Here is a 22,509-nt window from a genome sequence, read left to right as displayed (position 1 = left end):
AGCATGGATTTCAAAAGGGAAAGTCTTGCTTGACCAACCTCATTGAATTTTTTTGAAGAGGTAACAGAGAGTAGACAAGGGTAATGTAGTCGATGTAATTTATCTAGATTTTCAAAAGGCCTTTGATAGACTGATGAACAAGGTCGGGGAATGTGGAGTCGGGACAAATAACAGAATGGATAGCTAGCTGGCTTCAAGACAGAAAGGAGAGAGTGGGGGTAAAGGGTAGCTATTCAGAGTGGCAGAAGGTGGGACGTGGTGTTCCACAAGGATCAGTGCTGGGACCACTGTTCACAATTTATATTAACGATTTAGACCTTGGAATCAAAAACACAATTTCTAAATTTGCGGACAACACCAAATTGCGGGGGATAGTCAATACTGAGGAGGACTACAACAAATTACAGGAAGACATGAATAAACTTGCAGAATGGGCATATAATTGGCAAATGAAATTCAACACAGATCAATGTGAGGTATTACATTTTGGTAAGAAAAATAGGGAGGTCACTTATCACTTGGAGGGTGCGAGTCTAGGTGGGGTAGAGGAACAAAGGGATCTGGGAGTACAAATACACAAATCACAAAGTATCGCCACAGGTTAACAAGGCCATAAAAAAGGCAAACCAAGCACTAGGGTTTATTTACAGAGGGATAGAATTGAAAAGTAGTGAAGTTATGCTAAACTTGTATCCAACCCAGGTTAGACCACACTTGGAGTAGTGTGTGCAATTCTGGTCGCCATATTATAAAAAGGATGTGGAGGCACTGGAGAGGGTGCAGAGAAGATTTACAAGGATGATACCAGAAATGCGAGTGTACACCTATCCGGAAAGGATGAACAGGCTGGGTCTCTTTTCTCTTGAAATGAGAAGGCTGAGGGGTGACGTAATAGAGATCTTTAAAATTGTGATAGGTTTTGAACGAGTTGATACAGAGAGAATGTTTCCACTTGTGGGGAAGAGCAAAACTAGAGGCCATCAATATAAAATAGTCACTGAGAAATCAAATAGGGAATTCAGAAGAAACTTTACCTAGAGAGTGGTGAGAATGTGGAACTCGCTACCACAGGGAGTGGTTGAAGCGAATAGTTTAGATGCATTTAAGGGGCGATTAGATAAGCATATGAGGGAGAAGGGAATAGAGGGTTATGCTGACAGGGTTAGATGGAGGAGGCTCGAGTGGAGCATAAACACTGGCATGGACTTGTTGGGCCGAATGGCCTGTTTCTGTGCCATATATCCTATGTAATATAATACTCAATACAAATTTGTGTGAGGGGGATTATTTTAGTACTTCATGTAGATATGGAATCACCGATTTAAAAAAATAAATAAATAAACCTGCAGAAAAAAAGTAAATACTGTTTTCGTTGAAGTGTAGATATTCAACGGCATTACCATCGCCGAATCCCTCAACATCCTGGGGGGTCAATATTGACCAGAAATTTAACTGGACCAGGCACTTAAATACTGTGGCTGGGTATTCTGCGGCGAGTGTCTTGCCTCCTGACTCCCCAAAGCCTTTCCACCATCTACAAGGCACAAGTCAGGAGCGTGATGGAATACTCTCCACTTGCCTGGATGAGTGCAGCTCCAACAACACTGGAGAAGCTCGACACCATCCAGGACAAAGCAGCCCGCTTGATTGGCACCCCATCCACCACCGGCGCACTGTGGCTGCAGTGTGTACCATCTACAAGATGCACTGCAGCAACTCGCCAAGGCTTCTTTGACAGCCCCTCCCAAACCCACGACTTCCACCATCTAAAAGGACAAGGGCAGCAGGCGCATGGGAACACCACCACCTCCAATTTCTCCTCCAAGTCACACACCATCGTGACCTGGAAATATATCGCCGTTGCTTCATCGTTGTTGGGTCAAAGTTCTGGAACTCCATACCTAACAGCACTGTGGGAGCACCTTCACCACACGGACTGCAGCGGTTCAAGAAGGCGGCTCACCACCACCTTCTCTAGGGCAATTGGGGATGGGCAATAAATGCTGGCCTTGCCAGTGATGCCCACATCCCATGAATGAATTTAAAAATAAAAAGCTTTGGGTGCAGTCATTGGGTACCCTTGGAGAAAGGGATAGAATGATGGAAATTGGTTTTTCGCCTGTTGTTATCCACTTGGAGGTTACTCCATTTGGACGACAGTGGTAATGAGTATAGTGAGGGGCTTTCCACAGGGAGGGATGGAAAGCTAGCAGATTGGCCTCCTCGTGGTCAGTTGCAGACTGAAATTTCACCTGTTCTCTTGGCTACATCATATTTTTTGGGGGTGAGGTGGTGGGGGAAAGAGAATATCCATTCAAAAATGGACTTGATCGTGTTCAGTTTTCTCTTTTTTGAAAGTGAAATTTTATTCTGATTTGGGTGCCTTTCTTTAGGAAAGATGTCTAGACTATGGAAAGGATGCAGAAGAGATTCACTGAGACAATAACCAAGAGGAGAGGCTTTAGTTATGAGGAGAGACTCGGTAAACTGGGCCTCTTTTCATTAGGGCAAAGCAAGTTAAGAGGGGATCTAATAGAGGTGTCCACAAATTCTGAGAGGGGTTGATCAAGTAAATCGGGGAAAACTATTTCCACTGGTTGGTGAATTGGTAACTGGAGGGCATAAATTTACGCCAAAGGAATGAAGGGAGAGGTTATAGTTGTTCGGACATGGAGTGCCCTACCGGAAATGGAGCTGAATTCATAATAGCTTCCCAAAGGGAATTAGATAAATATTTGAAAGAGAAAAGTTATGGTAGGGGGGAAAGAAAGCAGAGCAATGGAACCAAGCAGATACCTCTTTCAGAAAGCCGGCTTAGGTACAATGGGCCAAATGGCGGCCTCCTGTGCTTTAAAATTCTATGAATGTATGGTACGAACGGCTTCATTTTCCACCTACTGAAGGTTTCTTTGCTGTATTTTTGAGAATTGACATTTGCAGTTTATTTTATGAAGCCATCGTATGTTTTGATTGCATGGCGCTTGCCATGAAGAGCAAATGACGATTTGCCGTTTCTTGCCATGGTCGTGTATGCGTTGTGAGCAATCCTAGTCGAAGGCTTGAAGTAATTTGTTCCTGGTTTTTGGGGGTTACATAGAAACGTAGAAGATAGGAGCAGGAGTAGGCCATTCGGCCCCTCGAATCTGCTCCGCCATTCAGTGCGATCATGGCTGATCATCCAATTTCAGTACCCTGTCCCTGCTTTCTCCCCATACCCCTTGATCCCTTTAGCCTTAAGAAATATATCCAACTCCTTCTTGAATATATTTAATGAATTGGCCTCTACTGCCTTCTGTGGTAGAGAATTCCACAGGTTCACCACTCTCTGGGTGAAGAAATTCCTCCTCATTTCTGTCCTAAATGGCCGACCCCTTATCCTTAGACTGTGACCCCTGGTTCTGGACTCCCCGACCATCGGGAACATCCTTCCTGCATCTAGTCTGTCCAGTCCTGTCAGAATTTTATAAGTTTCAATCAGATCCCCTCTCATTCTTCTAAACTCCAGCGAGTATAAGCCCAATCGACCCAATCTCTCCTCATACGTCATTCCTGCCATCCCAGGTATCAGCCTGGTGAATCTTCGCTGAACTCCTTCCATGGCAAGAACATCCTTCCTCAGATAAGGCGACCAAAACTGCACACAATACTCAAGATGTGGTCTCACCAAGGCCCTGTACAACTGCAGCAAGATATCCTTGTTCCTGTACTCAAACCCTCTCGCAACGAAGGCCAACATACCATTTGCCTTCTTAACCGCCTGCTGCACCTGCATGCTTACCTTCAGCGACTGGTGCACAAGGACGCCCAGGCCTCGTTGCACTTCCCCTTCTCCCAATCTATTGCCATTCAGATAATAATCTGCCTTCCTGTTTTTGCCACCAAGTGGATAACCTCACATTTATCCACGTTATATTGCATCTGCCATGCTTTTGCCCAATCACCCAACCTATCCAAATCATCCTGGAGTTTCTCGGCATCCTCCTCACAGCACACACGCCCACCCAGCTTTGTGTCGTCTGCAAATTTGGAGATATTACATCTAGTTCCCTTGTCTAGATCATTAATATATATTGTGAATAGCTGGGGTCCAAGGACCGATCCCTGTGGTACCCCATTGGTCGCAGGTTAGGATCTAGGTAGGTTGGGAAACGAGGGGGTTCTGCCTAGTGATGGTCCAGCTGATTCAATGGGTGGGTCACAGTTAATTGATCCTCCTCCTCCCCACAGGAGCTAGTTTGGGGTGGGGGAGTGGAGTATGTCAAGTGAGCCTTCAGGAGCGGGTCCCAGACTGCTTGGGATTTCCCAGTTTGAGGCAGAGGACAAACATCACTGATGTAGATGGGCATATATACAGATATCTGAACTAATTACAGATCAGTTCCACCAATGTTTTAGAAGGCTTATTAAAGGGGATTTCCAATGACTGAGATTAGACATTTTGCTACTTGAAACGGTTGGTGTTTCATCGGCAGATTGTTCACTTCTGTTGCTGAGATAAAGGCCCCCCCCCCTTTAATCGGGAAATTCCACATGCAAGGGAATTTTACAGGTGATTAAATAGAAGGGATTCTCCGTGAGTTGATTCTGGCAGAGGGGGGAGAAAGAAATTTGTGTAATTTCACGCTGCACGCTGGCACAATCTCTCCCGAGCAGCCATGTCCATTTGAAAATCTTTAACCTTCTTGGTGAAATGATAAAAATGAATGCAGGGAACTAGATGAATGTTGTGGGATAAAACAATCCTCTATCACGTTTTGTGTTTCACTTCAATGTGACTGCCCCAATAAAACTGGGATTGTCATGTGCCCTTTGCTCTTCCAATGAAATGGGTCAAAATTAGATGGTATAACTTACATGTGTTATAGGATAGGTCACTTCAAAACCTGAATTGTTCTGCTTCATTTTTTTTATTCGTTCTGGGATGTGGGCGTCGCTGGCAAGGCCAGCATTTATTGCCCATCCCTAATTGCCCCTTGAGACAGTGGTGGTGAACCGCCTTCTTGAACCGTTACAGTCCGTGTGGTGAAGGTACTCCCACAGTGCTGTTAGGGAGGGAGTTCCAGGATTTTGACATGGCGATATACTTCCAAGTCAGGATGGTGTGTGACTTGGAGGGGTACTTGGAGGTGGTGGTGTTTCCATGCACCTGCTGCCCTTGTCCTTCTAGGTGGTAGAGGTCGTGGGTTTGGGAGGCGCTGTCAAAGAAGCCTTGGCGAGTTGCTGCAGTGCATCCTGTAGATGGTACACACTGCAGCCACGGTGCGCTGGTGGTGGATAGGGTGCCGATCGAGTGGGCTGGTTTGTCCTGGATAATGTTGAGCTTCTTGTGTTGTTGGATCTGTACTCATCCAAACAATGTGTGTCCATGGCCTTGAAGAGGGTGTCGACAGGCGATGTAGGGCTAATCACTAGTCAGTAACTGAGTAGATTAATTATCGGAATGATTGGTGAAAGCTGGGCCTTTCAGGTAGAGAAAGAAGTGGCTTAGAGGAGACTGTAGATTTATGAGGGGTTAAAGGTAAATTCAGAACATTTACTCAAATTTAATTCATAACAGTAGGGCAAAGGGGCACAGGTTTTAGATTGGCATATTTAAGAGTTGATGTATGGGAGTTCTTCATAAAGTGTGATCAACAGATGGAATGGACATCTGGGTAGGGTAGCGAAGGCAATACACAAATCATTTCGAAAGCAGTTGAGTGCTGTGTTGAAAGGGCTGAAGGTTTTTTTTCTGGGTGGACGTGAGCTAGGCTGAGACCAAATGGTCTTCCTCACCCGTACCTAACTGGCCTCGTAAGGGCCATGCATGAAATGAGTTGATAGGGATTGCAAGTCCACGGTGGCAATCGTCCAACTTTCTCCAAGCAATAAGAGTGCTAGTGAGATGTGGACATTTCACAATGTTAGGGTTCTTTTCTGAGGTTGAGGTTTGGACAGATCAGTGAGAGCTTTACTCTGCGTCCAACTTGTGCCATACCTGACTTGATTCGCACCGTTTTCTTTTTTTTTTGCTCTGTACATTATATTCTTCCTTCTTTGTCTCCCTCATACCATTCCAAGAGCCAGAGGGTGGGCAGCAGGATTGCGCGCCCAGTCCTCCGAATGTACCAACTAGTAGGAGGATCTTAGTGCAGGGTGGGTTGCCATCCAGTGTCTCTTCCCTCCTCGTGGAGAAAAGACTGGCCATTTCTGGCACCACATCTGCTCCCAGCGGTTTGGGAGAGCGGAGCGTGTCCTGTGTTGCTCACGATCATAATGCTGTGCCTTTTGAATGTAGTGTTCTGGTTGTGTGCATGGCCGCTGCACAACAGACTCATATTGCTCACAGGTGTTTCTCAAATATTTTTATCCTCATAAACTGAGCACGGTTATGATTCTTTTTTTTTTTAAACTTAGGTAAAAAGCTGTTTTAACCGGTGTGGGTTTTCTCTACAATAGTATAATAGTGTGTCTCTTACTTTGTCTTTGTTAGGAGTTGAAGATTGAAAGTGAAGTGACCGAGCAGGGAGAGGCTGACGATGATGCCTTTGACATGAGCATGATGAAGAAGAAGAAACCAAAAGCTGTAACCTTCGAGGACGGGGAATTCAACGAAATGATGACCGATGGCAGTGAGTATTTCATTAGCAGAAGCTGACCATCTGTGGTTTCCCCCACACTGGTGGAGGGCAATGGGTGAGGTACGAGTGCGCTGGATTGGAGTGAAGTAGGGAGCGCAGTGGGTAAGCGCAAACATAGTCCGGGTGCCTTGGAGTGGAGGTGGAAGAGGGAGGGGGGTATCTCCGGGGCACTGACACTCTAAACTTAGCATGTGCAGCACTGGTGATAGTCTAGGTGTAGGGGAGACTGGGGAGAAAATAGAAATGTCCGATCAGTTTGCTTTTATTTTCTGAATTTTTAATGGCATTGCCAAACCATTTTATTTAGTGCTGCCAAAACCCGTGTAGAGTTACAGGTAGTAATGATCTCTGTATTCCTGTATTTATGGAACCAGATTTTGGAGATCAAAGTCAATCAATGCAGCTGTCATCTCTCTCTTTTTTCAGGATAAAAGCCCTCAAGGGTATCCATCGAGACTTCTAAGGGTAGACCCGCTTAATGATAACTTTGAGGGATATAGGACGGAACTGAAACACATCAACTTATTTGGGGATATTGAGGATGGGAGTAACAGATTTAAAATTGTTGCTTGTAATTTATTTTGCTGGGCTACTCTACAGATTTTTCACATTCCCGTTGCCGCAGTAAGTTTTGTTTGAAGCTGCAGCTCCACATGTGGTTTGAAGCGCACCGGCGCCCTGAAATGCCAAGCCAAAAGCGAGTTTATTGCTTCAACTATTGGGAATCTAGTAATGTTCCCTTTTTGGTTTCCTCTCCCTTTCCTCCCGAAGGCAGAACTTTTGCTGCATACCGGTCCGCAGGCACTGGCCGGACCTTGTCCAGGTGACCACTCTCTGACGGTGGCTGCCAGCAAATTACATTGACCGTGAAGGACATCACAGCCGGAGTTGACTGCCTTCCTGCTTAATATCCACACACATACATGGCATTACATAGAATGTTACAACACAGGAACGGGCCATTCGGCCCAATAGGTCTATGCCGGTGTTTATGCTCCACATGAGCCTACTTCATCTAACTCTTAGCAATCGGGCGGACGAAATGTGCCTCACTTTTTTTAAATTCTCTCCTCCTGTAACCCAGGGATGTTGAGGCTAACTCATTACTCATTTCTCACATTACAACAGTGACTCCACTTCAAAAGTACTTCATTGGCTGTAAAGCGCTTTGAGACATCCGGTGGTCATGAAAGGCGCTATAGAAATGCAAGTCTTTCTTTCTAACTCGCTTTCCACTGTTGCCTGAGCGCTGATTACCTAGCTTAGCACAGATGGGGATTGACCCCAGATCTGTATGAAAGCTGGCTTTTACTATGACATTACTGAAATGGGAGCAGCAATATCCCGCCTAGTGTGTCAAATCATATGTGGAAAAGTAGTTTCAAACGGAATTTACTAGTTTAACAGTTGCATATATAAAAAAAAAAAATCTGCACAGGTGCCCCACAAAATATATTTACAGACTAAAATATAGCAGCATACAGGAAACTTTGGTTTATCCGGAGGTTGTATGTCCGGAAACCTCGATCTAATGGCAGAAATCAGCAGCCGTTTTGTTAGGTTTTTTTTCTTCTAGCATTTTTTTTTTTTTTTTAAACAGTCAGTCTCTGGAAAGCCTCTCTGAAGCTGTTGCTAAGCTACAGAGACGCTTCCAAGGTACGGGCCGACTGTTTACAAGCTGTTGCTAAGCAACAGTGTTTGTTGTCAGATCTCCGTATCCTTCAACATTAGCGCTGGTCTGTCCGGAAGTTTTCATAAATCGGCATCACGTCGGTGCCGGATATCGCAAAGTTTCCTGTACTTTGATGCCTTTGCCCATAAGTATGGGGGAATCTGCAGTGGGATCTCCTCAATGAAATTGTGAGCATAAGGGGAACAACTGGAAGCGCAAACACTCCTTCCCATCATTTTGCAGGCTAGCACATTTCTCACGTTTCACACAAACTTGGTCAGATATATGTGCATATTTATCTATGTGTGTGTGTATATGTAGCTGCATCTAGTCCTTCCTAATATGATTCATTTCTGCAGTACTTGATGATGATGATGAAAGCAAAAGGGATGATGGTATCACTTTCTCCTCTCAGAGTGGCCCAGCCTGGGCAGGATCAGAACGAGACTATACTTACGAGGAGGTAAATATTCAAATCGCTCATGTACGCGTTGATGCGTGCTCGCTCGCTCTCGTTTTCTTCTCTCTCCTCTCTCCCTTTGTCTCTTTGCCCACCTCGAACTCCTGTAATTGGTGGAATGAAGAGTGGAAAGGAGTATTTCTCCAGCAAAGGTCCCTTACAGATACTGTTGAGATGATGGGGTTTTTACTCTTGGCTTTGGTTTTCCTTTGCTTCCCTCTGCTGCTGCAGAAAACATGGCCCCTGCATCACCTCGTATGTTCAAGCAGTCTCCCATTCAAGTCCCGAGACTGCACTACACGGTTGTACTTGTGTTAAGCTATTCAGCGATGAATGTATCAAGTAAAGATATTTATTCCATCAAAATAATGGCAGCAACCATCTCTTCCCCCCCCCCCCCCCCCCCCCACCCTGACGACTCCTTGTTTGTAATCCTCCAGACAGGCTTTCGCCATGCTCACATCACTGAAACCACACTGGTCAAAGTATCCAGTGACATCTTTTGTGGCTGAAGCTATGGCTCACCGTCCCTTCTCAACCCCCTCCACTACTGACCTTCCTGCCCTCCCCAGTACAGTCCATCTCCATGACGCTGTTCTTTCCTGGTCCTACCTCCTATCTGTCTCACTAAAACATCACATCCCACCAACTCGTTTGTCCTCCTGTGCTCGCCGTCACCTCTGGCATACCACAGAATTTCATCATTTGCATTTACTTGACATTTGTGGCAGATATGGTACAGTTCTGTCTTGTTTTGATCTGGTCGCTGTCCCTTTAAATCAGGCATCGTACAGTACAGGTAGACTATCCTTTATCCGAAAACCTCGGGACCAGCCGTGTTTCGGTTTTCGGAAAATTTCGGATTTCGGAAGGTATTTTATAAGACTGGGAAATTTGTCGGGGGCGGGGCGGGGGGGTCGGCGGTGGGGGTCGGGGTCCGCGGGGGGGTCGGCGGCGGGGGCCGGGGTCGTGCGCCACTCTGGTCATGTCGTGCGCACGACTTAACGCTGAACGAAAAAACCTTCGGTTTTTAGAGGGTTTCGGTTTTCGGAAGTTCGGATAAAAGGTAGCCTACCTGTATATACAAAGACCTGTACTGCCCAATTCTGTGTTGTTAGCCATTATTTTCCAATAATGCACCTCGGCGCCAATATCGGCACCGCTGTGACATTTCTCTCTTTCCATTAACAATTGCCAATTGGGGTCAGTTTTGTGCTGTTGCCTACCTTCTGCCCATTGGTCCGGGCTGGATTTGAAACCACGTTACAGAGGTATAAGTATCGAATCCACCACACCGTCCAGTCTTGTGACTGCTTTGCTCTTAGGGGAAGGCATGTTTTGTTCCTAAAAATAAGGGTGAGCAGTGCTCCTGGCACATGAATGAAATATTGCCTCAATTTTAGTCAGTAGGGATTGTGTCCTACTTTATGCCCTTATGATACATGTGCATAGCTATGAACATATACAGAAAAATGCACATTATTACCACCATTACGTCTCTTCACCACACAATGAACCAGTCCAGCAGTTTTCTGTTTGTCATCTGCTCTTGCTATGGTAGATAAAGATACCTTGCTGTTACACTCTTGCTTCTGTCCTTCAGAAATGTAAAAAAAAAAACTTTATTCTCTTCAGCAATTGTTGCAGCAGTTGTCTGGTAAATTTAGTCAAAAGAAAAAGACTTGTTAACAGCACAACACCTGCGAGTTTCCACACTCACCGTGTGTGACGTGGTTTTCTGTCTGACTGGCACACATTCCTGAGTGACGCCTATAAATTGGGGACTGAATTATGTCTCCACACTGTGGTCCAATTATTTCCCCACCCTCTAACCCCCTCCCCCCCTTCATCTTGGGTTGCCAACACTCAAAGATTGCCCTGGAGTCTCCAGGAATCGAGGATGAATCTCCTGGACACTGCTGCCAGCAAACCAGGGAGAAAAATCATAGGGACGTCAAAGAAATTGGCCCAGAAATTCGGGTCGGGGAGAAGACCGCATCGTGAGCAGCGAATACAGTATACTAGATTGCGAGAAGTACAAGTAAATCGCTGTTTCACCTGGAAGGGGTGTTTGGGGCCCTGGACAGTGGGAAGTCCTCGACTTCTCCGTCTCCATCTCTGGGGATAGGTTATCGACCAATATTTACTACAAGCCCACTGACTCCCACAGCTACCTGGACTACACTTCCTCCCACCCCGCTTCCTGTAAGGACTCTATTCCATTCTCCCAGTTTCTCCGCCTCCGCCGTATCTGCTCCGACGACGCCACCTTCCACACCAGTGCTTCAGACATGTCTTCCTTTTTCCGCAACCGAGGATTACCCTCTACTGTGGTTGACACTGCCCTCGACCGTGTCAGTTCTATCTCCCGCACTTCTGCCCTCACCCCTGCCCCTCCCTCCCGGAACCACGATAGGGTTCCCCTTGTCCTCACCTTTCACCCCACCAGCCTCCACATTCAACGGATCATCCTCCGGCATTTCCGCTACCTCCAAAGTGATCCCACCACCAAACGTATCTTCCCCTCCCCTCCCCTTTCAGCATTACGCAGGGACCGCTCCCTCCGAGACACCCTAGTCCACTCCTCTATCACCCCAAACAGCCCTTCCTCTTCGCCTGGCACCTTCCCGTGCAAGCAGAGGAGATGTAACACCTGCCCCTATACCTCCCCCCTTCCCACTGTCCAGGGCCCCAAACACCCCTTCCAGGTGAAACAGCGATTTACTTGTACTTCTCGCAATCTAGTATACTGTATTCGCTGCTCACGATGCGGTCTCCTCTACATTGGGGAGACCAAACGCAGATTGGGTGACCGCTTTGCGGAACACCTCCGTTCAGTCCGTAAGGGTGACCCCGAGCTTCCGGTCGCCTGTCATTTTAATTCACCGCTCCATTCCCACTCGGACCTCACCGTCCTTGGCCTCTTGTATTGTTCCACGGAAGCTCAACGTAAACTCGAGGAACAGCACCTCATCTTCCGATTAGGCAGTCTGCAGCCTTCCGGACTCAATATCGAGTTCAACAATTTCAGATCATAAGCTCGGCCCCCATTTCATTTTCTCTTGTAATTGTTCCACTCCTTTCCCCCCCCCCCCCCTTTCCTTTTGTTTCTCTCTCACACCTGGCAGCTATCTCTTGCCCTGCCAGTACACTTTACACCTAATCCCAGCCTATTACCATCTCGTCTAGCTTCTAATCTCTTTTACTTCTTTTGTTTCTTTTATTCTTTTGTCTGATCGCAGCCCTGCCTCCGATCTAGTTTCTTTTCTTTCCAGTTTTGAAGAAGGGTCCAACCCGAAACGTCAACTCAAATTTCTCTCCACGGATGTTGCCTGACCTGCTGAGTTTTTCCAGCATTTTCTGTTATTTTAAAAAATCAACTTGCCTTGCTTTAAAGTATTTAAAAATAATAAACCTGTGGGGGAAAAATGTTTTAATTAATTCACCACTTACCTTGTAAAAAGCAGGCCTTACGCCTGTTTTTTATATTTCTAAATTCTACAGGCTTACCCTCCCGGGAAAACCTGCAACAAAAAAAAAACCACGAAGTTCGATGCGCACGCGCAGCCTCCCCCGCGCACGCGTTCAACCTCTGAACCTCTTCGTTCAGAGGAACAGAAGTGCTGGTTTCCCGCGCATGCGCAGTGCATGCAGGAAACCGGCACTTCCATCGGGCCTACAGGTGAGTACCCCGTGCGTACTCACCCGTGGAGACCCGAATTTCTGGGCCATTGTTGTCTGTTCACTTTCTTTAAACATATTTATTTGTTGTAAAGGTGGGGGAGCGAGTGGGGAAGGCTGTTTGACTGTGTGGGGCGGTTGGCGGCCAGAGGTCATGTAATGTAACCTCCAGATTTGCATCCAATCAGAATTGGCTACCCAACTTCCCCTGAAGACTACAGTTATCTTGACTACCCATGCTGCAATGCCACGGGAGATCAGCTAGTAAAATAAAAAAAAGTTATGGCTTCCCTGCAATGAAGGAAAGTCAGGAGTTGGAGAAATCTAAATCTACAGCTCAATCCATTATTGGAAAGATACAAACTTCCATTTACACAGCGGGCCTTCCGTACACCCCAGTGTGATTTATTGGTATAACCGCTCAATGCGCACTTCTCATAAGTCCCCTGTAGCTTTGGCATTTCTGGCCAGTTGTTTATGTATCTTGTGTGCATGTGTCTGCAAGTCCTGCTCGGAACATACTAATGGTATTAATATTAAATCTCCCCTTTTCTATTCTTTAGCTGCTGGCTCGTGTATTTAATATAATGCGAGAGAAAAATCCTGACATGGTGGCGGGAGAGAAGCGAAAGTTTGTTATGAAACCACCTCAGGTGGTCAGAGTAGGAACCAAGAAGACGTCATTTGTGAATTTCACAGACATCTGCAAACTGTAAGTTCCCAGCATTACCTCCTCTTCTTAGAGCTGTGTTTCACTGTCGATTTCCAGAGATCGATTCTTCACAATCAATTCCCCTTTCAATCTGGTCACCAATATCGACCCAAAACTGAAGTCTGCTTTTGATCAGTGAGCAAGTTTTAATTTGATGTCTATAGAGAATACGTTATGAAGATCCACAGAAAAACAGCTTTGGAAAGTTATAACTAACGCATCTACAATTTCCCTGCCTGTTTTAATACCCTAGGGTGGAAAGCATCAGGTCCTGGAGATTTTGTGAAAATGGCATCAGATGTTATATAGCAAACTTTTGTTGCCAGAAACCTCTTTCTCCAACAGTTGCTCTATTTTCCCTTCCTGTCCTGTGGGTGCTGACTTTTCCTGTGGTGCCTTTCCACAGGAGGGCAGCAGGTACCTTGACCACACCTTGTGCGTGGTGCCAGACATTGTGGGCTGGATTTTATCAATGGAGGCGAGTAGGAGGCGGGACTCCCACTTTTGGGGTTGTAGTCCCGTCTCCATTGAGTTGTGGCCAACCCACTCGATCTTCCCTTGATTGACCAGCGGGCTCAGCAGGCCAATTAAGGGCCACCTGGCAACAGGTGATGTCACAGATTGACATTTCATCTGTCAAGAGCTTTTGACAGATGAAATATCAGCGTTTGACAGCTCTTTGAAGCTGTGAAACACTGACAATCTGTACTCTAAGTTAATTCCTTCCTCTCAGGCTGATTTAGAGATCTCTCCAGAACAGAAAGCAGAAGCTGCAGATTTTTTGACAGCTCGCGGCCATTCTGCTTTCTGAGCCGGTGAGATGAGGGACTCCTGAGACCTGAAGGAAGGAAGCCTGCATTAGTAAGTAAAGGTAAGTAAAACTTCTTTAAACACTTTACACATACCAAACACACTTACCTCTGCACTCATGCACCCATCACTCACCTGAACACCAGACATCTCAAACCCTCCAAGTCCTTCAGCCCGACAGTCCGCCTCGCTAACTTGGCGTGGTTTGGAGCCGTCGGGAATCCCACACTTCAGGAATAAAAATAGGGATTAGGCAAAAAACTGCCTGTTAACTAACTGGCTGTTCTCCGACTTGTGCACTCCACCCTGTTGCTGTTCAGAGTCCTGTCTCTCCCCCCCCCCCCCCCCCGCATTCCCTTTTCTGCTTTGATGCCATACAGAGTCCTATCTTCATCTGCCTTTTTCATTTAATGCTTTGATGCTGTAAGGGCTCCTGTCTTCATCTGCTGACTCTCCGCTTTGATTTTGTAGCTAATAAAAGATGATGGCAGGACAGGTTTGCGCAGAAATATGTAATGGTTCTAGAATGTTCCGCACGGTGCCTATACGGAAAGTGAAAACTTGCAGTTTATACAATAGTAATTTAACAGAGCGTGTCTCGTAAACCGCTATCCTGCAGCTGGAGCTGTTTTTAAACATGAGCAGAATCTCTGCGTTGAATCGCTGCCTCAGACATATTACCAGGTGTCAGTTGCAACACTTTATTTTCTTAAAATGTCCAATTTTTACTTATTACAATTCCTAAGAGTTTATTAACGTTGGAATTCGGGTAGCGCTGCCAAATTTTATCCGCCGTCGCAGATTGGTGTGGGGGAAGCTTTTATTGTTAAAATTCAGAAAGAAAGAAGGGACTTGCCATTAGACTTACACCGCAGCTTTCGCAGACTCAGCGCGTCCCAAAGAGCCCTGCCGCCAATGAAGTTTAGTCAACAGTCAATTCGCACGCAGTATAGCTTCCAAAGTCACCTGGGGGGTGACAGTTAACAAATGAGTATGTCTCCAGTGTGAGGTGAAACCAGTTTTAAACCATGCTCGGGAAGTGGTTGTGGAGCCTTGTTTTTTTTAATTTGTTCCTGGGATGTGGGCGTCACTGGCAAGGCCAGCATTTATTGCCCATCCCTAATTACCCTTGAGAAGGTGGTGGTGAGCCGCCTTCTTGAACCGCTGCAGTCCGTGTGGTGAAGGTGCTCCCACAGTGCTGTTAGGGAGGGAGTTCCAGGATTTTGACCCAACAACAATGAAGGATCGGCGATATATTTCCAGGTCAGGATGGTGTGTGACTTGGAGGGGAACTTGGAGGTGGTGGTGTTCCCATGCACCTGCTGCCCTTGTCCTTCTAGGTGGAAGAGGTCGCAGGTTTGGGAGGTGCTGCCGAAGAAGCCTTGGCGAGTTGCTGCAGTGCATCCTGTAGATGGTACACACTGCAGCCACGGTGCGCCGGTGGTGGAGGGAGTGAATGCTTAAGGTGGTGGATGGGGTGCCAATCAAGTGGGCTGCTTTGTCCTGGATGGTGTCGAGCTTCTTGAGTGTTGTTGGAGCTGCACTCATCCAGGAATACTCTCCACTTGCCATCACACTCCTGACTTGTGCCTTGTAGGTGGTGGAAAGGCTTTGGGGAGTCAGGAGGCGAGACACTCGCCGCAGCATACCCAGCCTCTGACCTGTTCTTGTTGCCACAGTATTTATGTGGCTGGTCCAGTTAAGTTTCTGGTCAATGGTGACCCACAGGATGTTGATGGTGGGGGATTTGGCGATGGTAATGCCGTTGAATGTCGTGGGGCGGTGGTTAGACTCTCTCTTGTTAGAGATAGTCATTGCCTGGCACATGTGTGGTGTGAATGTTACCTGCTGCTTATCAGCCCAAGCCTGAACGTCATCCAGGTCTTGTTGCATGTGGGCACGGACTGCTTCATTATCTGAGGATTATCTCGTGGAGCATGAACACCAGCATGGACTTGTTGGCCTGAATGACCTGTTTCTGTGCTGTAAATACTATTACTTTTGATCATCCGGACACGTTTACAGCTTACCCAAAACGAATCTCAATGTTTTGAGAATATGGACACACCTCCCCCGACCCGAGCCTGTGTACGTGCCTATAAGCATGTGTGCGCAAGGCCACCTTTTGGCAGGAAAATTGGAATCTGAGCAAGGCCGTACGAGCAAGATGCTGTCTGGCTGGAGCCTGCACCCATCCCTCAACCAACATCACTTTTTTAAAAACAAATGATCTGGGTCATTATCTCATTGCTGTTTGTGGGAGCTTGCTGTGCACAGATTGGCTGCCGTGTTTCCTACATTACAGCAGTGACTCCACTTCAGAAGCACTTCATTGGCTGTAAAGCTCTTTAGAAACATAGAAGAAACATAAAAGATAGGAGCAGGAGTAGGCCATTCGGCCCCTCGAGCCTGCTCCGCCATTTAATGAGATCATGGCTGATCATCCAAATTCAGTACCCGGTCCCTGCTTTCTCCCCAATGGAGGACGTGGGACGTCCAGAGGTCGTGAAAGGCGCTACATAAACGCAAGTCTTTGAGTCTCAGAATGGTAGCTACATAGAAATGCAAGTCTCACTATCAGGACCCCATTTTTATTTTTAATGTAAATGGTTACAAAGCAATATCTTGTGTTATGAAAGCAGAAAATGCTGGAAATACTCAGCAGGTCAGGCATCATCTGTGGAGAGAGAAACAGTTAGCATTTCAGGTCGATGATCTTTCGTCAGAACTGGGGAAAAGTGAGATGTAAATGCCCCTGCACTTGCGTAAAATCTGTTGCCTCTCTTTTTCCAGTTCTGTTTTTATTTCAGATTTCCTGCATCCGCAGTATTTTGCTTTTGTAATATCTTATGTCTTTTTCTGTCAATTTTTTTAATAATATTTTTGTTTAGGTAGATTTAGCGGAGGGGGTCTGGCTAGGAGGAGTTAAGCCTGAACTGTTGATGATAATACAGTTATAACCCCAGGGAACATTCAGCATCAACTGTTTGTTAATTCAGATCCCCTGTGCTCCTGCCCTTCCAAGATATCATCTGCCCTTGTTTAAACAAGAACACTGCTTGCCAAACCAATTAAATGGAGAAAGTACAGAGAATATTAAACTATTCAATCTTTTTGTTTTAAAGTTCTGCTACAGAAACCTTTGTCTTCTTACTGCTCTCTTGCATCAATATTTCTGTTGATTTTATAGTAAGGTTTTTTTCTAAGTACAGTACAGGAAACTTTTTTTTATCCGGCACCAACGGGACCGGCGTGGTGCCGGTTGATCAAAAAGTCCGGATTAAAGCGAGGTATAATTACCAAGGTATGAGAGCCCCGTGCACGGCCACAGGTGCAGGAGCCCCGGTTACACGGCACTTGTGCAGGAGCCCCGGTTACACGGCCACAGATCCAGGAACCCTGGTTACACGGCCACTAATATATAGTAAAACTTACCTTAACCTACTCCTGAAATGTTGCCGGATAAGAGAGGTTTCCGGTTATTAGGTGCTGGTTAAGAGAGTTTCCTGTTTAAGTGACATAAAACCACGCCAGTCTATTCTGTCCCCCGCCGAATCTGCCGTGAATATTCTAAAGCTGGCCTGATTTCTCTTGATGGTCATCTCGGAAATTCACTGACTTTTATAAACAAAACGTTGAAATCCAGGGACTCCTGTTGGATGGTGTGTGTCTGTGGACATTAGGGATCTGCTGAATAATCCTGACCCCACCGACTGGCCACACATGAAGTACGCCCTCTTGGGCAAAGTACTGAGGTGTCCTTGGAATGAAAAAGATTCAGCACCTTCAGGAGAAGCAAAAATTGGAAAATGTAAACCCCCCCCCACAAAGGTAGAAAGTACATTTCACTGGAGAACATCCATATAATATAACAGGAATCGTACTGATATTTCATTTAACATAAAACGTTGTCCTGACCTAGAGTGACACATTAAAGCATTTTCAAGTTCTCTTATATTTTAAAAGAATCTAGGGAAGAAATAGCAGAGGCATTACTACACACATTTAGTAATTCGTTAGAAAAAGGTGTGGTCCCAGAGGGCTGGCGGATAGCTAACGTAATACCTATATTTAAGAAGGGGGATAGAACATGTCCAGGGAATTATAGACCAGTCAGCTTAACATTGGTGGTAGGAAAAATAATGGAATCCCTACTAAAGGAAAAAATACAAGAACATCTAGAAACCAAAAACATAGTAATAAATAGTCAGTATGGATTTTCAAAAGGGAAAGTCTTGCTTGACCAACCTCATTGAATTTTTTTGAAGAGGTAACAGAGAGTAGACAAGGGTAATGCAGTCGATGTAATTTATCTAGATTTTCAAAAGGCCTTTGATAGACTGATGAACAAGGTCAGAGGATGTGGAGTCGGGACAAGTAGCAGAATGGGTAGCTAGCTGGCTTCAGGACAGAAAGCAGAGAGTAGGGGTACAGGGTAGCTATTCACAGTGGCAGAAGGTGGGACGTGGTGATCCACAAGGATTAGTGCTGGGACCACTGTTGTTCACAATTTATATTAATGATTTAGACTTCGGAATCAAAAACGCAATTTCTAAATTTGCGGACAACACCAAATTGGGGGGGGTAGTCAATACTGAGGAGGACTGCAACAAATTACAGGAAGACATGAATAAACTTGCAGAATGGACATATAATTGGCAAATGAAATTCAACACAGATCAATGTGAGGTATTACATTTTGGTAAGAAAAATAGGAGGGGTCACCTATTGCTTGGAAAATAAGAATCTAAATGGGGTAGAGGAACAAAGGGATCTGGGAGTACAAATACACAAATCACAAAGTATCGACACAGGTTAACAAGGCCATAAAAAAGCAAACCAAGCACTAGGGTTTATTTCTAGAGGGATAGAATTGAAAAGTAGTGAAGTTATGCTAAACCTGTATCCAACCCAGGTTAGACCACACTTGGAGTAGTGTGTGCAATTCTGGTCGCCATATTATAAAAAGGATATAGAGGCACTGGAGAGGGTGCAGAGAAGATTTACAAGGATGATACCAGAAATGTGGGGGTACACCTATCAGGGAAGGATGAACAGGCTGAATCTCTTTTTTCTCGAAATGAGAAGGCTGAGGGGTGACCGAATAGAGGTCTTTAAAATCATGAAAGATTTTGATAGCGTGGATACAGAGAGAGAGAGAGACTGTTTCCACTTGTGGGGACGAGCATAACTGGAGGCCATCAATATAAGATAGTCACCAAGAAATCAAATAGGGAATTCAGAAGAAACTTCTTTACTCAGAGAGTGGTGAGAATGTGGAACTCGCTACCACAGGGAGTGGTCGAAGCGAATAGTATAGATGCATTTAAGGGGGATTTTAGATAAGCATATGAGGGAGAAGGGAATAGAGGGTTATGCCGATAGATTTAGATGAGGAAAGACGGGAGGAGGCTCGAGTGGAGCATAAACACCGGCCTGGACTGGTTGGGCCGAATGGCCTGTTTCTGTGCCGTATATCCTATGTAAAAAAATAGTTCCGGTAATGGTGAAACCGCTGAACTATTCTGGTATTGTGTATAATATCCTGTAACATACAGCCGTTTTAAAAGCTTTTGGATGCTATACTGTTTTTTTTTAATGTATTTGGCATTAATTACTGGAGCAGCGCAACTGTTCACACAAATGTTTTATTAATTCATCCCAGCTGGAATGTTCATGAAATGGATGTTAATTATCTTTATAATAGATGTTGCAGTTCAATGATAAGGCCCCAAAGAACTCAATGGCCCTCTTCATAGAACATTATTACCTCGATGGTTTTAGCACCTAGGGGATGTGGAACGGTAACTTGCAGCTTTGTTTTTGGCATTAAAAGACGTAGGACTTATAAGCAATTGTTTTGTTTCTCTGCCTCTAGGTTACATCGTCAACCTAAACATCTTCTGGCATTTTTATTGGCTGAGTTGGGTACAAGGTAAGAGGGAGTTTTAAGAAATATCTTTAAATAGTTTTGAAACATTTGAATTCAACATTGTAGGAAAAATTGAAATCTTAATGAAGCCTCTCACCAATCGAGCCCGTTGACATAGCCTTCATGGCGTGTTTACCTCTGGTCTGTCGCCGTTCCGCGATGGATCTTGATTTCATATTTTTTAAAAGGAGAAATTGATGCACTGATGTACGTTACCATGTTTATTGCGGTGGGGGTGGTTCCAATATCTGCATTAGCTGATCTCGGTCATGCTTTTGTGGGGAATGCTAAAGGGCAGATGCCTCACTTGGCGGGGAGCAGGCGGGGTGAGTCAGCAGCCTCCCCTTGCACACATCCTAGCAGCTAGTGTGAGTCCTGATGAAATAACTGAAGGCAGAATCTGCCTGCTCCCGTGGTTCAGGTGACTCGTCTCACATCACAGTTGGAAGAGGAGCGTCTCCTCCTGGTACACAAAACAGCACGCCAGGCAGCGCCTGTGGAGAGAACAGAATTATTCTGTTTAGGCTATTGACCCCTGACAACCTTCGCCCCTCAATTAATGCCGTGTTTCATTTGTATCGCCACTTGGGGGGATCTTGCATGTGGCTTGACCTGCTTATTTATGTTCGTTGCCAGATTGTGAAAGCAGCTCGTTTGATATGAGGTGTTTTGAGCTGTGATGAGACGCTATGGAAACGCAAATCTTTTAAGATGGGTTTTCAAAGCTTAAAAAAAAGCTGTTTTCCTCTTGTTACTATATTTACAGCCTCATTTCAGTAACTTTTGCAGTAAATTCTATTTTTTAAACCGACACCTGAGTTCAGATTAATAGCTTCTCATCCACAGGGGGGACATGTGGCCTTGGGAGAAAATGGAGCAATTAGGTTCACCAGAGAAAACAAAATTAATTACAAAATGTGTAGTGGGCTATTAGTGTCCCCTTGAACTACCTAGAAAACACTGGCATGGCCTCTCGATTTAATACTACAGTATTTCTGAACTTGGAACAAATTTACAAATATTGGTCCATTTAACGATTGCGCATTTAAAAAAAACTTCTAAATATTATAAGCCCTTGTAACTTTGGTTAACAGTGATATACAAAGGCTGCCAGTTTTATCCAATACGAGTGGGCCCCGTTACTCAAAGTAATGGTGCACCATTTTATGAAGACAGAAGTGTTGCACTAGGTTATCCAAGTGTGTTCAGCTGCTAAAATGCAGCTCTGTCCTGTTAAAGCTACAAAGTCTAACCCTTAAGAGAGCCTGCCAGCGTAAATCGCACTTTCATCTTGTGGCTCTTTTCAAGATGAGCAACATTTATATTTTGACACGATTTCAGTGTCTTTGTTGCTCAAATTTCTTTTTTTTTTTACAAGTGGAAATTGATTGAGAACCAATGTTCAGCCAGCAGGCGTTGCTGTACTTGCTGCATGTGAACTACTTTCACTCTTAATCTTCACGTTTGACTTGACTTTCTGTCTCCCAACACCTTTTTTCTCCTTGTGAGATGCATCTTGGAGTTTATTGTAGACAGTGCATATATAATTGAACACTACACTCAATACTTCATGGCGGAGACTCGATAGCCCACAGTACCGTACCTGGTTTGTCCTCTTGGCCTGTACAACGGCTGCTTCAGGATTTATGCCCCGTGGATATACAGTCAAAGCTATAATGCTTATGCTCATTGGTTTCGAATGGCAACCTTTTTACTTACGCTCTTGCCCCGCCTCCCCCCTCCATGCAAAAACAATTTGTATTGTTGAGCGTAATGTTGTCACATACAGATGTTGGCACCATTTTATACTTTTGTAAAGTGCTGGCTGAGTAAACAAAATCTTTTCCTACAGTTTTGCCCAAGCAAATCTGTTCTCATTCGTGGTTCATGACTCTTTATGTAGGATGGCCAATGCTTTGCGTTTTTAGACCGTCTTGTTTATATATCACAGGCACGATGGGCTGAATGGCAGCCTTCTGAGCTGCATCATTCTATGCGTCATTCTATGTATGTCGTTAACGCGCTATGAATTGATAGTGCCTATTTACACAAATCAGAGAATTGTGTGTTGAAGTACTGTGGTAAACCACGTTCACTATCGTATCACTGTTAGTAGTTAGCACTGTTCACCACTGTTCGTTATAACTGTATCACTGACCACTATTGTATCACGGTACGAGGTCGCCTCTTGCCACACTGCTATACCTGGGATGACCACTGCCGACTCCGCCTTGGCTCCACCCACCAGGCCAGGTATAAAGGTGAGCGACTGGCTGGTATTCCTCCTGCTTGGATCGGATCACCCACGAGAGTGGGCTCTGTTATTTAGTCAATAAAAACCTTTAGTCACCTTCGTAACTCTTCGCCTTTTATTGGAGGAATTGATAGGTATATCAAGTACCTTGTATGTATCAGTAAAATTTGTGGTGTCCGCTGTAGGGATGCATTGAGTGGAGATCAGTCAGATCCCTACTGGGCACACTCGGTGCGACAGCTGTTACATAGAAACATAGAAGATAGGAGCAGGAGTAGGCCATTCGGCCCCTTGAGCCTGCTCCACCATTCAAGGAGATCATGGCTGATCATCCAAACTCAGTGCCCTGTCCCTGCTTTCTCCCCATA

General features: G+C 45.3%; 1 protein-coding gene across 1 annotated transcript in view; it reads left to right on the top strand.

Annotated features, from left to right (window-relative positions):
- eif2s2 (eukaryotic translation initiation factor 2, subunit 2 beta) overlaps nucleotides 1–22,509 on the top strand; it is a 65,678-nt gene that overhangs the window by 23,260 nt on the left and 19,909 nt on the right. The window contains exons 4-7 of the mRNA XM_086005856.1: nucleotides 6,473–6,611; nucleotides 8,652–8,755; nucleotides 12,997–13,145; nucleotides 19,834–19,890. Coding sequence (XP_085861982.1) covers nucleotides 6,473–6,611; nucleotides 8,652–8,755; nucleotides 12,997–13,145; nucleotides 19,834–19,890 — 449 coding nt within the window. The remainder of the gene's footprint in view (nucleotides 1–6,472; nucleotides 6,612–8,651; nucleotides 8,756–12,996; nucleotides 13,146–19,833; nucleotides 19,891–22,509) is intronic.

The sequence above is a fragment of the Somniosus microcephalus genome, chromosome 13, assembly GCF_052327205.1.
Source record: "Somniosus microcephalus isolate GS21.2 chromosome 13, FLI_Smic_1.0, whole genome shotgun sequence".
In the NCBI taxonomy this organism is placed as follows: domain Eukaryota; kingdom Metazoa; phylum Chordata; class Chondrichthyes; order Squaliformes; family Somniosidae; genus Somniosus; species Somniosus microcephalus.
This window is presented reverse-complemented; position numbering and strand designations above follow the sequence as displayed.